The 16,253-nt window shown below is 48.1% G+C and overlaps 1 protein-coding gene across 5 annotated transcripts in view; it reads right to left on the bottom strand.

The window, feature by feature from the left end:
- The window catches only part of DNAH9 (dynein axonemal heavy chain 9), a 287,208-nt gene that overhangs the window by 16,085 nt on the left and 254,870 nt on the right, over positions 1–16,253 (bottom strand). For 4 of the 5 annotated variants that reach the window (XM_070389508.1, XM_070389509.1, XM_070389510.1 and 1 more), the window contains 5 exons: positions 11,223–11,350; positions 8,180–8,407; positions 6,067–6,258; positions 4,581–4,772; positions 2,821–2,991 (listed from right to left, as the gene is read on the bottom strand). In XM_070389508.1, coding sequence (XP_070245609.1) covers positions 2,821–2,991; positions 4,581–4,772; positions 6,067–6,258; positions 8,180–8,407; positions 11,223–11,350 — 911 coding nt within the window. The remainder of the gene's footprint in view (positions 1–2,820; positions 2,992–4,580; positions 4,773–6,066; positions 6,259–8,179; positions 8,408–11,222; positions 11,351–16,253) is intronic. The other variant, XM_070389511.1, reaches the window with a different exon arrangement.

Below are 16,253 nucleotides of genomic sequence, written 5' to 3'. Positions count from 1 at the left end.
CTGTTCGTTTCCCTACTGGGGATCAATCCCAGCCCCCTGCAGTGGAAGATCAGAATTTTAACCCCTGGGCATCAGGAAAGTCCCTCAGCTTGCTTTTTTCACCTGGGAATAGATCTTGAATACGTTCCCTTGTTAGTACATATGGATTTTCCTTGTTTTTTTTTAATAGTATATATTGTTTCACTGTTTTGGCATGTGCCAAAATAATTTATTGAGTCATTTCTCTGCTGATGGATATTTGGTTTACTTGTTTATCATTTCTACTACTATAAACAACTCTGCGATAAAGATACCTATCATAAAATCTGTGCCCTTTTGAGTGTTTCCACTTGTTGAAATCCAAGGAATAGAACTATGAGAAACACACATGAACATTTAGAACTTTAGTGGCTATTGTCAAATTGTTTTGTAATGTAAACCTGTATAACAGACACAAGCGTGCCTGTCCTCTTACTGTCACCACTGGATCTCCTAATACGGAAAAAAAACTTTTTTACCATCGTGTGAAACGTATTTCACTTAACTTCATTTAGTTACAAGTGATGTTGAGAATATTTTATGATTTTTATTGGCCCTTTGTATTATCACGTGAATTTCTTTTGTGTCCTTTTCCCCCTTTCTCTCTTCTCTCTCCTTCTTTTCCTTCCATAGATTAGAACTCTGTGTATTAGTAAAAATCTGCACACTTCCTGATAGCTGTGTTGCAAAAGGGTTCTTCTAGTTTGGCAAGTGATCATAGTTCATTCATCTCTGTCACACACACACACACACACACACACACACTGTTTCTTGAAGTGGTTAGAAGAAGGAGATAAGGAAATGACAAGAACTAGAAACTTATTTGAACGCTGCCCGAAGAACCCTAAGCCTATTACTTATATCAGATCAGATCAGATCAGTCGCTCAGTCGTGTCCGACTCTTTGTGACCCCATGAATCGCAGCACGCCAGGCCTCTCTGTCCATCACCAACTCCCGGAGTTCACCGAGACTCACGTCCATCGAGTCAGTGATGCCATCCAGCCATCTCACCCTCTGTCGTCCCCATCTCCTCTTGCCCCCAATCCCTCCCAGCATCAGAGTCTTTTCCAATGAGTCAACTCTTCGCATGAGGTGTCAAAGTACTGGAGTTTCAGCTTTAGCATCATTCCTTCCAAAGAAATCCCAGGGCCGATCTCCTTCAGAATGGACTGGTTGGATCTCCTTGCAGTCCAAGGGACTCTCAAGAGTCTTCTCCAACACCACAGTTCAAAAGCATCAATTCTTCGGCGCTCAGCCTTCTTCACAGTCCAACTCTATATAGTTTCAGTCTTTTTATTTTTAAAAAAGCTAGGAACTTTTAAAAATTAATTAATTGATGTTATTTATTTATATTTTGGCTGTGCTGGGTCTTTTTGTGTTCCTGCATTCAGGCTTTCCCCAGTTGCAGTGAGTGGAGGCTACTCTTTCTTGTGGTGAAGCTAGGAACATTTTTGATACTAGGTGGGTGGTTTGAGTTTTGAGCCACATAAGCTTTCCTATCTTCCTTTGCTTCTCGAGTTATACCCTATGCATCAAAAGGTCAAACAGGCTGAGTTGCGGGATTTAGAGCAGCTTTCTCCAAGTAGGTTCACCAGCATCACCATTGCAAGGCTGCACATTCCTGGGCGTCACCCTAGACCTGAGAACCTATCCGAAGCTCCCCAGCTCATTCCGAGGCGTATTAACATTTGAGTCATTTTAATGACATCACTCTATACCTTTAAACAAACATCCAGCTCCTTTACTATCAGTCAGTTTGTTTTCCTGAAATCAGTCTTTGGAGCCAAAATGTTTGATAGCTCCGGGTTTCTTAATCCATAATCTTCCAAGTACCAGAGAATCTCTAACTAAGGGAAACCAGGCAGGACTGCAGAGGGGAGGCGGGGTGAAGGAGATGCGACCTTTGGAAACTGAGCTGCCTCGTCCTGAGAAGCATCACAGGCAAGTTTCACTTTAGCTTCTTCCTTTCCTGCCCTCTGCTCAGCCCTCATCAGGGACAGAGCTCCCAGGTTGCCTCTGGTCACCTTAAACCCACTCCACACTCTCCTCTGCTCTTCTGCCCAAGAATTCTCCTCCATCTTCCTTTAGTTTCAGAAAGTGCTGTGCTTAGCAGCACTTACTTGTATGTTAGGAGGCTCTGGGACTGTCATTCATACAGAGAGACCACATTTTCATCTGAAACACGAGTGAGTTCACCAGCATCTAGTTGGCCGAGTGAGGGTGGGGTGTTTAAGAACAGCTCCCCACCCATCATTGCTTAGTTTGCCAAGGAACCACGAGGTCCTTTTCAAGGTCCCCAAACCACAGCTGTTCGGCCCTGCCTTTTCTTCACTTGGGTTGACAAATGGGAATAAAATCTGCCTTGGGGTTAGTGGTTCAGTTGGTACAGAATCTGCCTGCAATGCAGGAGACCGAGGTTTGATCCCTGGGTTGGGAAGATCCCCTGGAGAAGGAAATGGCAACCCACTCCAGTATTCTTGCCTGGAGAATCCCCTGGACAGAGGAGCCTGGAGGGCTACAGTCCATGGGGTCACAAAGAGTTGGACACGACTTTCACTTTTTTGGGGTGGATGGGCAAAGCACCGACACACCGAAAGTGGGTACCTCCTGTTAGGTAACTTGAGGGCCCATCAGGTCACCTGACGGGTCGGGGCCCTAGGAGAGGAATGCTGGACCGTTCATGGAAGCGGAAGATGTGCGCCCTGCGGTCTGCACCGTGCATCCCATCGAGGCCCACGGGAGAAGCGCCGCCCTGGGCAGTACTAGGCCCCCAGAATATCTAGGGCAAGCCTTCCACATACCTTTTCTTCTCTCACGGCCCCTGCTCCTTCTCCAGCCTGGCTGTCCCAGGGCTGCAGCTCCAGCACTGTGCGAAAGAGCTTCTCCGATGTTTGGGTCAGGAAGCCAATCTCAGCATTCGGGTGGAGGCCGTAGAGGTAGGGCGACTCTGGGGGCAGCTGGGCATCGATGTACTGAAAGTCAAGGGCAAGCTCACTTGAAAACCAGCCAGACGTATCTCCCCTCTCTCACCTGACCCGTCCTCTGCAGGGCAGTCAGTGGGTCAGAGCAGGGCCCATCTAGAGCAAAGTGGTACTTCCTAGGTGGCTCAGTGGTTGGTAAAGAATCTGCCTGCAATCCAGGAGACTCGGGTGTGATCCCTGGGTCGGGATCAAAGGACATGGCAATCCACTCCAGTATTCTTGCCTGGGAAATCCCATGGACAGAGGAGCCTGGTGGGCTGTGGTCCATGGGGTCGCAAGAGTCAGACGTGACTGAGCACGCAACAGCAACAGAGCAGAGTCTAAGTGACAGATGGCTCATTACTTAAAGGCAAATCCGCGTGTTTATTTTCGCATTTCTTCCAGCACCCGGTACATGCTCCTGGACTCTTGGTAGGTGCCCTATAACCGTCTATTAGCTGACAGATTATAGAGAGGGAAGCCTGCAAACCACCGTATCCTCCAACACCTTCTCCAGCCTCTGGTCAAGTTGTTCCATCGACCGACAGTAGGGGATGCTCTTGCACAACTTTCTTGGCTAAAGGTTTCAACGTGTTTATTTTAAAAATTCCCTTGATTTACTTTCAAGAGTCTTATTTTTTTTTTTTTTTAGTCTTATTGTTTTTAATTTCTTCTTATAGACTTAGTTTTCTGGATTGAGTGACTTTTATGACATATTCTTAAACTTTAGAAATTAAAAATATGCGTAAAGCTTGTAGTTAACGTTCCTATGACCACTGTTTCCCTTAAGTTTGTTATTCAAGAGTTCTTTTAGGAATCTTAAAAGTCAAGCAACAAACGAGTTTTTTTTTTGTTTGTTCTAATTGCCTTTTAATACATTTTCATGGTGGGCTAAATAGGCAAAGATGCACACCTTAAAAATAACTGAAGTAAAAGTAAAATGACCTGACGCTGGGGAAGATTGAAGGCAGGAGGAGAAGGGGATGACAGGGTATGAGATGGTTGGATGGCATCACCGACTTGATCTCCAAGAGTTGGTGTTGGACAGAGAAGCCTGGCGTGCTGCAGTCCATGGGAATCGCAAAGAGTCGGACGCAACTGAGCAGCTGAACTGAACTGAACAGTAAAATGAAAACCTCCAGTGACAGTATGCAAAAGCTCCATGAGAATGTTCTCTCGGTGTGTGTGTACGTGCCTCTGAGAACAGGAGGGTGAGTGGTCTGCTCCACAAGACCATGTCCCTCTGAAGGTATTCTGAACCACTAATAGAAACTTAAAGTTGGCTAAGTTCTTACCTGAATTTTTGCTCCTAATGGTTTTGTCAATATCCTGAATGAAAACAATCAAGTAAATGCCCGAGATGTTGTTTGTAGAAAAGAGCAACAAATAGAATTATTGAACCGAACGTCAAGAATAAAAAGATCTCTGAAAGTTCAATTTTGTCATTAATTGGAGGCTAGAAGTCCTCTAGGAGCCCTCAAATTGAGCAGGCTGAGAGCCACGCTGCGTGTGAGCTCGTCTTTTTCAGCCGTCCTCCCCTGGCCCTGCCCAGGTGTCTCCAGTCCTCCTGGGCTGCACAGAAGGGAGACCCAGGTCCCTACCTGGTGGTAGGCATTGTAGTCCATGTTGCCGGGCAGTGGGAACCCTGGGGCCAGGGCCAGCTCTCCCTCTAGCATCTCTGGTTTGATGAACTCCTCCAGGTAGGTTCTGCAGAGTCTCCGGTCCCAGTCATCGGTGATGTGGCCCCCGTACATGATCTCACCGAAGAGGTACCGCAGGTCATCGTAGGGGACCTGAGACAGGAAGGGAGGAAGCCCTGCACGCCGGCCTCAGGCCGACCAGATGTGAGCCACAGGATGTGGTGGGTCTGGAGATTAGGAGCAACGTCTTTTTAAAAAAATCTTTTTGACTGAACTGCACTGCACATGGGATCTTAGTTCCCTGACCAAGGATTGAACCCGTACCCCCCTGCATTGGAAGCATGGAGTCTTAACCACCGGACCACCAGGGAAGTCCCAGGAGCAGTGTCTTATTCATCCGTGTTTCCCTGGTACCCAGCAAGGTCGAGCACCTCTGGGAGCGAGCACCTCTGGGAGCTCATTAAACGAGGGAAGAGTTAGATCAAAGGATGAGAAAAGGTAAGACACAGGCACTCTTGCACACACGCCTGCCCTCGTTCACCGTCATTAACTGTGGCAGTAAAGTCAGGCTCTACCTACGGGTCCTTTAAACCTGCCAAGCTCAAGTAGAGGAGAGCAAAGACGTGGGTACTTTTCTCATTCGCTGCCATTAGTTAGCTTATCGATTAATCGTCTCCTTGGAAAGTTCAGAGTGAGTGAAATACAGCACACGAGTTCATGAATGTTAGCGTTAGGCAGGAAAGCCACTTGGAAGCCTGGGTCCTCGAGGCAGGTGAAGGGATGGTGTGTTCTGTGGTGGACTTCCCAGGACCCTGGAGCCAGAGCCAGAGCATTGCTTCTGGGCCTGATTCACTGTCCCCAGAGAAAGAGGGAGAGGCCTTGCAGAGGCTGTTTGGTCTTCCCTAAACTGAAGAGCGTGGATCATCGGTGTCAGTGTCTCATAAAATGAAGCCATCAGGAGGGACAAAGGAGGCGAGGTGAAGGAAGAAGGAAGCATTTGGCTTCTTCAACTTCAGCAAGACCGTGCTTAAGATGGTGCTTATGCGAGGAGCTGCGTGCATCACCACAAGAAGGTCTCCGTCTTTGGTGAATTAAATTGGGAGCTTGTAGCATATAAGAGTGGGTCTCTTTCTGCCAATCACCACCCCCAGCAATGCTGGGAGTACACAAGGGGGCTGGGACAGACACCCATGGGACTGACTGACACCAAGTGTGAGTCACTGTTAACAGTTTGGTTTCCTGAGCTTTCTCACTACTCTTACCACACCCCTCTCCCTTCATGGTACTTCCTCCTCGGCCTCACGCTGCTCTTGGGGTTGACCCTGCAGTAAACCAGCACTTCCTCATGCCCCCTGGGGGGCTGTAGACCTGCGCCAGTGAGCACACCCCATCTCCCCATGCTGATGCCCCATCATCTTTCTCAGAGGCGCCCTCCCGACCTGCCTACCTTGGGGTTGGCCTCCAGGAAGTTGTAGAGCACGTTCACAGAGATGGTGAGGTCCCCGGTGTTGAAGGGGTAGGAGCGATTCCACCCCTGGGGCCCAAACTTCCGTCTTTCTGCCACCACAGCGTGAAAGTAACAAAGCGCAAAGAGGATGCTCTTAAACTCCGTCTCCCGGGAACACATCTCCAGGGTGTCCTGGAAGGAGATGATGCCCAGCGTCAGAGCAGAGCAGCTGTGACGCGGGGCAGGCGGCGCGGGGGTGCGGAGACTCGGGTGGCAGCAGGACTGTGGGTTGCGCTGCAGACAGGCATGGAGTCCGGTTTGAGAGGACCTTGCCAAGGGGCTGGGCTTTAGTTTAGATTCAGCCTATAACAGAGCTTGGTTACAGTTGCAGTTTGCACACACGGACATGCTAACGACGTTCCCAAGTGTAGCCAAAGAGAAAAGGGTAGGGGGCCACAGAAGTGTTACATTTGTCCTGTTGACAGCACTCGGCACTGGGATGTGGGTGGGGACACCCACAGCATCATCTCTGACTCCCCTCCTTCCTGTCATGTTTCCTTGACCATCATGGAGTCTCAGTAGGTGTAATTACTGCCTGTGTGACTGACGACCCCACGGCTCATCTGCTGCGGGAACTGCTGAAGCAGAGGGCGGTGGGAATTGGAGCCACAAGACACAGAGGGGTGCCCTGCCCTTTACATCCTAACGGACACGTGGCTGCAGATGCAAGACCCCCGAGGGGCCTGGCTGCAGCGCAGAAGGCAGGGGAAATGGTCTGACTCATGAAGAGAGGATGAAAGATGGGAAGATGGAAGAAAAGAAGCAAGAGAGAATCCAGAGGAAGTCGGTGGAACTGTTCTTAGATGTTAATGGGCATGGGGATGAGTGGGGAGGGAGAAACTTGCATTGTGAATGGCTGTTAGGACGCGAACCCTGGATTCTTTGGAAGGAAATGTGTCCTCTGAGTGAGCTCCTCTGTTAGGAAGGAGCAAGATGCTGCTGCTAAAGCCCGAGAGGCACTTACAAAGCTCACACGACTAGATTGGGTTCAGTCAGTCCTGGCATTTCTTCTAGGAGGTGGACCTTAGACTTTGCTTACAGCAATGAAGGGAAGCAGAGGAGACCGCAGAGATTAAGCTGCTGGTAGGTCTGATTTTTTCCCCAGTGAACCCGTGACACAGTTTCTCTCTCTGGTCCCTTGATTGGGCACCACGCTTGCCATGAAGATATGGATGTGAAAGGTCAGAGATGGTACAGGAAACAAAGTCACTGCCTCGTGCAAACAGGAACTTATTATAATAATGGCTTTTTGGACAGAGCTTTTCTCTGCGGACGTGTAAGGAGCTTCCTTTGTTACCTCTGACACACGTGGAAAATCGAGTCCTGCTGAAAAATGCCTTTAAGCACAAAGATGAGAAGCCACACTTGTGAAGCTAGTTGACAGCGGGTTCGCTCAAATGAAAGTCAGAATGAAATGATCATCTCCAAACAGCACAGCGGTCAGGGAAGAGGGAATGAAAAGACCCCAGTTCTGCGATTTGTCCCATAAACAGTGAAAATAAGGCTCTGGAGGAACAAAGCAAATCCTAGAGGGTATTAAGCGGGCCACTGTTTCCAAGCATTTGCAAATGCAGAATGGAGCAACTGACACTCTTGTGAGCAATGAAGAGACTCCTGAATCTGTCCCTGTTCCTCCAAATGACCTACTGCAGAGGCTGGTAAAGTCCCAAATGTCAACTGTTGTGTATCCTTCCACAGCAGAACCAGGACAAGCCAGCATCTCTTGGGATATACTTCCCAACTGCTCGATAACTAAGACTGGACGTTGAGCTTGCACGGGGTAAGCCCAAAGACAAGGGCCCCTGGGGAGGCTGACAAGATGATACTAAACCTACCGAGGCATAGTTCTATTATCTTAATAATTAGGAGCTATACCACTGAAGCAGCTGCCGCCCCTTCCCTGTCTCTGCTCAGGACCCTCAGGGCAGGCGAGCAGGGCATGCCCTGCCACTGACTCCTGCAAGAGAGTGTGTTTTCCTCCTGCCCTGGGTGGGGGTGGGGGTCTGCTCTTTGCGAGGCGAAGTGTCCTGCTCCCCTCCCTCCAGGGCCCTACCTGAGTGAAGTTGTCCAGGGCCTTGTGCAGGTTGGCGTGCATGCCCGTGGGTGGCTCGCTGGTGATCTTGATGGCATTCTCCAGGAGGCCCTGGGGGATGATGTGGCTCCCAGGGGAGGGTGCGGGCTCCGCACTCATGAAGACCCTGAACTCTGCGTGGCTGTTCTCACTATGCTCCTCCAGCTTCTCCTCCAGGGTGCCGAGCCACTTGGCCACCAGGTGGATATTCTGGTGGGAAGGAAGGAGCCCCCCGCCCCATGCAAACCTCTGCTTAAATGGTGATCAGGAAGGAGGATCAGGGTAGAGGGCGGTACCTGGCCTTTGCTTCAAACAAATCACATCCTAGCAAGACTCTTGGGGTTCTCAGTAATGAGGACCCCTTTTTCCTGCCATTCAAACTATCCTTCCATGTCCTAAGGATCTCAAGCTTGACCTTGAGGCTTCGGAATCCCCTTGTTTGGATGACTTGTTGAAACAAAGGTCCTTGGGCCCCACCTCAGAGCGGCTGATCCATGGAGGGGCCTGAGTGCTTACACTTCTAACAAGTCCTTAGGTGATGCTGCTGCTCCCGGTCTGGGGGGTCACACTTGAAGTGCCTCATGCATGGTTACCCTCCAACTTCAGATCCCCACAGTCTGACACCCAGATTTTTTTGAACCTCTGACACTCAAATGTGGGGCCCGTGGACCAGTGATGTTACCACTACCTGGAAGCCAGTTAGAAATGCTGACTCAGACTTACTGAATTCGTGCATTTTAATAAGATCTTCCAGTGATTTGTCTGCATGTTCAGGCTTGAAAAGCATTCATTTAAACTTCTAGCTAGCTCTCCTTCCTCCTCCTCCCTCTCCAAATCATTCTGCTAATTGTTGTCAAACTTATCTTCCTAAAACACACTGGGACATTGCAGATCTCATAGAGGGAAGGTTCCTCGTCTATGCCCAAGCCCCTCCGGTCTTTGAGCCTGTCTCCTCCTCCCTGAGATTCCTATCTGTCAGTCTGTCTATGTGAAACGACATTAATTTCTTAGCACCACCTTGCAGCATGCACTTTTCACTCTAGCAAGGATAGTCACTTTGCTTCATTGCAATATGTTTCATTATGATGGACAGATAAGAGCTCCTTGATAAATATTTGAGGAAGGCTGCTTGCAGAACCTTAAATACACAGGTCAGCACAGGACACAGTGCTGAGGCCACAGCCATCTGGTCTACTTTCTCTTCTATGAAAAGAGAAATAACGGTAATACATGCCATACTTATTTCCCAGAGTTGCTGCAAATAACCAAAGGTAATGGATTTGAGAGGGCTTTGTATACTGTGAAATGCTATGCAGGAGTTAGGAGTGGATGCTAAGATGAAAATTTATTAGAGGAAAGAATTCCATTGTCATCACTCTATCGGAGCAGAGAGGTTGGTGGCTGACTAGAGAGCCGGGGCTCCGTGAGCTGGGCAGCACCGCCACTCCCCAGTGAGAAACTCTGCCGTTGCATCAGGAATCCCAGCTTCTGAGTTTGATCTTGGAGATCTCTCAGAAACCACATTGGGACAAGATGTGACAGTCCAGGGTAGCAGATAGGTACGGCTTGTTGTCTCTGGAGGGGGCTGGGTTCCTGAAGGTGTTAGTGCCCAGGGTGAAGTGAAGTGAAAAAGTTAGTTGCTCAGTTGTGTCCGACTCTTTGTGACCCCATGGACTGTAGCCTGCCAGGCTTCTCTGTCCATGGGGATTCTCCAGGCAAGAATACTGGAGTGGGTTGCCATGCCCTCCTCCAGTGAGTCTTCCTGACCCAGGGATCAAACCTGGGTCTCCTGCATTGCAGGTAAAGATGGATTCTATACCATCTGAGCCATCAGGGAAAACCCAGTGGCTAGAACGGGGCCGCTTTGACAGATGAGCCTGAGACAACTGGGGAGGTCACACCCTCCCATCACTGAGCTGATCCAGTGGGAGGAGGCAGGGACCCTGCTGTCATTCTCTTTCCTCCTTAAGGTCCCCCTGTTTCTGGAAAAGGAGTCCTAGGGAACAACAGGTCCTTCTGCTGCTAGGCTCAAACAAACAGTGAGATAATGAGGACCCAACAGCATGAAGTGTTCACTGAGTCATCAGGAGAGAGGAAGTTCTGGGTAATCAAAGTCAAATGGGAGGGGAGGGACTGGCTTTTCCATTTGATTCTTTCCTCCGTTGCTTTCTTCACTGATTCTTTTACCCAACAGGCTCTGGTTGAGTGTCTACTGTGTTCACGGTAGTGTGAAAGGAGGGAAAGTATTAGTCTCTCAGTCGTGTCTGACTCTTTGCGACCCCATGGATTGTAGCCTGCCAGGCTCCTATGTCCCTGGAAGTCTCCAGGCAAGAATACTGGAGTGGGTTACCATGCCCTCCTCCAGGGGATCTTCCCGACCCAGGGACTGAACTTGGGTCTCCTGCATTGCAAGCAGATTCTTTACCATCTGAGCCAGCATCTGAGGGAAGTAGTGTGCTGGGTGCCAAAGGTAGATGGGGATGTCTCTTTCTCTAAAAAAATGCAGTGGAGGACACAGGCATATATATGGTGGACTGTTCCTACAGAGCCGTGGATGCGCTCACAGAGGTGGCTACAGGGTGCTACGGGAGGAGAGAAGGTCTGCCGCTCGCTCTGCCACAGCCTCAGCATCCATGCAAGTTGCAAGAACAGGAATGAGGACAGGCCATGACAGAAGAAGGGCAGCCTTTACTTCCTGTGTTTAGTGAACCTCAACAGTAGGTGTTCCAGACTCTAGATGCCAACATGAGCTCTCAATGAAGAGGCGGAGTTCTGGTTGCACGTGTGGCATTCTAGTCATGAATGTGATGGAGAACATGGACCATGTGACCCAGAGGAAAGGCGGAACAGAAAAGAGTTCTGTGGAAGGCATGGGAAGAGATCAGCAGCTGGAAAAGTCCAGCTGAAAGCCAGCATCCTGAGAAGATTAGGAAGTCAGGGGAGGAGGGTGTGGAAGGAAGGGTGGCTCGGAGGTCCACACAGGGATGGGTCAAGAATGGGCCCCATCAGCGCAGAGTGGGCGTACCTGCAAAATAACCCAGTGGCCTTTCTTGGCAGCCAGGTCCAGCACAGCCTCAGCCACAACCTCCTGTCCTTGCCCCAAAGACACGTTGTGGAAGTTCCGGTTGTTGAAGGTATATCCGAGTTTCTTGCCTGAAAGGAGCATGGAGTGGTCATTAGCACCTCTCATGTCACTGAGTGTTCACCCCTACACAGCACCCCCATCGCCAGCGGCCAGGAGCCATACACCCCAACCTCATGCACAGACCCTTTTCCTTCCCAGGGTGGGGTTGCTACGTCTTCCAACTTTTTGTTCCCAAATAAAAAGCAGCACGCTTGTCGAGACAAAGCAACCTCTCCCCGCGCTCTTCACTGAATCCCTGCCAACTAAATACTGGCAGTTGCCATCTGCTTCTACAAGGCCACTGTAGCTCCTGACCTTCCAAACTCCCTGAAAGGAGTTCAGGGTGGAGATCAGGAATGGTATGCTCTGTGCTCTGGGAAAAACTGGCAGAACAGACGTTCACATAGTTAGATATTTTCAGGAGATTTTATGAGCCCGAATTCTTGAATCTCCTCATATCTGGAAAAGCACTGAAATCATTAATGGAGACATCACTCCTCGTGACCAGCATCCAGCCTTGGCCAACCGTGTGCTCGGCTGCATGTACAGCCTTCACTAAAACATATAAGACACCGACCTCCTTCCCTCACCTCTTTGGAGCAGCTCCTCAGAGCTCTCTGCGAGGCTGTGTCCCAGGCTCTAGGCCTCACTGTGCCCCAAATGAAACTCAACTCACAACTCTTACATTGTACTATTTTTTTTTCAGTTAACACCCCCAAGAGTGGACAGACATGCCCCTCCATTTTGTGCAGCCTCCACTCCAAGACCAGGCATTGGGCCACTGTCCTAGAGTGAAAAGGCTCAGAGAGTTGCAAGTGTGTGGGTATGGCTGGGTCTAGCTTGCTTGATCCCCTGATATATATTAATAATAATATGTATTTTCCCTGGACACCTACTGGGAGGTGTGGCCCCAAGGGGCAGGACTCAGGTGGTTTTAGCTTCCTGTACTTTACTCCATAGGAACCTCCTCCTTGTTATTCCCACCACATAGAACATTTACTGTCGTCATCTTGCGTGAATTGGGTGAAGAGAGGCATGCCAAGGAAGGGCCTGGCTGTGTGGGTGTGAATGTTGTGCATCTCAGTGTTAGGAGTGGTGTAAGGGAACAGCCACGTGAACACACATGTCACAACCGTGTCACTGGCGCAAGGCGAATGCTCAAGAGTTGCTCTGCACCAAGCTGAGCTCCCTTGCTATACAGCAACTCCCCACTAGCTATCTATTTTGTACATGGTAGTATATATATGTCAGTGCTATGATGACCTGGAGGGGTGGGATGGGGGAGGTGAGGGAGGCTCAGGAGGGAGGAGATACATGTATTCTTATGGCTGATTCTCACTGTTGTACGGCAGAAACCAACACAGCATTGTAAAGCAATTATCCTCTGATTTTAAAAAAAGCAATGGAAAAATAAATAATAATTATGTAATGTGACAGAGGTGTTAGCTAATGCTGCGGTGATAATCATGTTGCAAAACATGGTGTACATCTGAAGCTTACACAATATTCTATGTCAATTATATCACAATTAAAAACATGAAGATCAATGAAAAAGAGTTGCTCTGCAAACCTGAGAAAGACTTCACACAAAGAAATAACCTTACTAAAGGACACCAATTCTGCCTGAATACTAGCTATTCACCAATCCAATAAAGTTTAGAGAAAGTATACAGTTTTCTTTAGACAAAGGATCACAAAAGTGTGCAATACCATGAAGGAGTTGTTGGGCAATTTTTCTCAGAAGGTAAGGAACATGAGAGAGAGGAGGAGAAATTAAAAAAAAAAAAAAGAATAAAAGTCTGTACTTAAATTTAGTCTCAGGGGAACTAAAACTGAAGATGCAATTTGATATTTCTGCAAGAAATTTTAAAGAACACTGTCAATATTGGAAGCGTCTTTAAAGCACTAAAAAAAAATATGGAGTTTTATTAAACTGTATAGGACAAAGCCATATGATGACTTTTTGTACTGAGGAATGGTTATTACAGATTCAGCAGAGATGAACCCAAGAAACACCCTTATTAAACTCTACAAATCTTAGCTGGCAATGGATTTGATGTCAGCTTTAGAGCTGGGAATATAAACAGTGGATTCCACAGAAAATACTAGGATAAGGGTGCTGGACTGTTAGATAGTCTCGGTGACATTTCTGCTCACAAAAGAGCCTATTTCGTTTCTTTATTCACAAAGGATAAGGGGTAAAAAGGACTTAGGTTTAGATTACTTTGAATACTGTGTGCTATGACTTCCAGCCCTCCCCTCCCCACTCCTCACCTTTGCCTCATCTTTCCCTTTCTGATCTTCCTTCCAGTGCGCCTTATGGTGGCGTCACCACGAGCCAAGTCCCACTGAAAACCTCCTTGACCATCCTGGCAGCTGTGTTTCCTCGAACGCCAGTCTCTTTGAGGACATGACAACTTTTGTGTCCCTGTCCCTCGCTCCGCACAGCCCCAGGGCTGGGAGGAAGGTGAACATTTTTCTAGCCTTCTCTTAGAACTTGCAGACTATTTTTTCTCCACTCTTGTAGAAAAACCCTTTCTCTTCTAAAGCACATGCATTGGTTATATTACCTACTAACTTGTATGTTTTATGCCTTCTATCAACTTCCCAGAGAGAGTCACTTTTATTAAGGCTTTGGAACTTGGTTTAAAATCTTCCCTCTTTTCTTGCTTCATCATTAACTTGGTGAACTTTGCTGTCACTGTGGATGACTCGGTCGACACCCAGCCCCATGTTTCCTCGTCTTCAAAGAACTTCATTCCATTTCTGCTACCCACTTTCAGAGGCTGCACCAAGGACTTTATCATTAGGAATGATCCTGTGTCTCATATATTATTCTTTCATACTTATTCACAATGATAATGTCCTGCTCGTCAGATTGTTTAATCTTTTAAAAAAATTATTTTAAAATATTTATTTATTTGTTTGCTTTTAGCCGTGCTGGGTCTTTGTGGTGGTGTTCTCGCTTCTCACTGGGGTGGCTTTTCTTGTTGCAGAGCACAGGATGTAGGCATGCGGGCTCAGTAGTTGTGGCACGAGGGTAGTTGCTTAGTGGTTGCTCAGTAGTTGCTCCTCAGCATGTGGAAACCCAGACTAGGGATCAAGCCTGTGTCCCCTGCACTGGCAGGCGGATCCTTAACCAGTGGACCACCAGGGAGGCCCCAGACTGTTCAATTTATTACTCCCTGCTCCCTGCTCATATGATTCCACATTAATAAAACACCCAGTGTGTTGGCTCCTCTGTTTAACCTAACCTTCTTCTTTACCTCCCTGTTATTTTTAATACGGATCCAATAACCCTTCATTTGAACCATGATCTTATAAGACTCTTAAGTCTTGTCCATTCTACATCTGCATCACCCAACTTTTGTGAAACCGTAACCCTGGCCGGCTACAGTTCATGAGGTTTTAGAGAGTTGGACACGACTGAGCAATTGACGCTTTTGAACTATGGTGTTGGAGAAGACTCCTGAGAGTCCCTTGGACTGCAAGGAGATCAGACCAGGCAATATTAAAGGAAATCAGTCCTGTATACTCACTGGAAGGACTGATGCTGAAGCTGAAGCTCCAATATTTTGGCAATCTGATGTGAAGAACTGATTTCTTAGAAAAGATCCTGATTCTGGGAAAGATTGAAGGCAGGAGGAGAAGGGGATGACTGAGGATGAGATGGTTGGATGGTGTCACTGATTCGATGGACATTAGTTTGAGCAAGCTCCGGGAGTTGGTGATGGGCATGGAAGACTGGCATGCTACAGTCCATGGGGTCACAAAGAGCTGGACATGACTAGTGGACTGAACTGAACTGAGAGACTAAACACATACACACGCAATCCTGCACAAACCTGAGCACTAATACAAGAGAAAAGTAACACACCGGGTGAACTGGGGCCACAGCAAGTTGACACTTCTCAATCTCAGGAGGCTTTGCTACACTGCCCACTCCCCTCTGCCTTTAAGCTTCCTAAGGGTGGTGAAGGGGGACTTCCCTGGCAGCCCAGTGGTTAAGACTCCACGCTTCCACTGTAGCAGCTGAGGGTTCAATCCCTGGTTGGGGAATTAAGATCCTGCATGTTGCATTGTGTGGCAAAGTAAATAAATAAATACATGTAAAAAAAAAGAAAGCTTTTTTTTTAAGAATTTAAAAATAAATAAATAAACTTCTAATGGAGCTCCCCACTTCTTATGCTCAGCACTTGGCTCCACTCTCTACTGCAAGATCTGCCATCTGGTAGAACACCTTCTATTACTGCCGTTGTATCTGACACTGCCCACATCCCTGTTCCATTCCCGTCCATAGCCCCCCCAATGGAAGAGATGCCCCGCACTCCCCTAGTATAAGAACAGAGAGAGGACTGCCTTTCCACACAGAAACAACACTCTGCTGATCTTGAAGCTGCTCTGTAGAGACTGGACATGCTCCAACCTGGCCAACTTCAACTGGTGCTTAAGAAAAAGAGAACGGCGTCGGGAGCAGCGAAAAAGAGACTGTAATCAAAGTGTTGATAATCTAGCTGCAAAGACACTGAATTGAAAACCATTTCTTTGAACACCCCTAGTAGCAGGCTGACAAAAATCTAAATGAGCCCGTTGTTCTGACCAGCACATTGGAAAGAGAAAGAGGAGGTGGTGGAAGACCAAGGTGGTAGATAAATGGAGATGTCAGGATTCATCGTGTCAGTGCCAGATAACTGGACAAAGGAGGACGGAGACCAGGCAACATCATGTACGAGTCAAGTGAAAGAAGGACCAGAGACGATGCCTTGTGAGGGTGGAAAGGGGAGGGCCCGGGCGGACGCTGTGCTGTGAAAGAACGCGAGGAAAGGGTGTAAAGGAAAAGCAAACTGAGCTGCCTCAAAGAACAGGAACATCATCATTGTCATCAGAGTGCCGTATGATGCTAATGTAGTCTTAGTGTTTCAAAGCCTTTTC

Source organism: Bos mutus, chromosome 19 (assembly GCF_027580195.1).
Source record: "Bos mutus isolate GX-2022 chromosome 19, NWIPB_WYAK_1.1, whole genome shotgun sequence".
Classification (NCBI taxonomy): domain Eukaryota; kingdom Metazoa; phylum Chordata; class Mammalia; order Artiodactyla; family Bovidae; genus Bos; species Bos mutus.
This window is presented reverse-complemented; position numbering and strand designations above follow the sequence as displayed.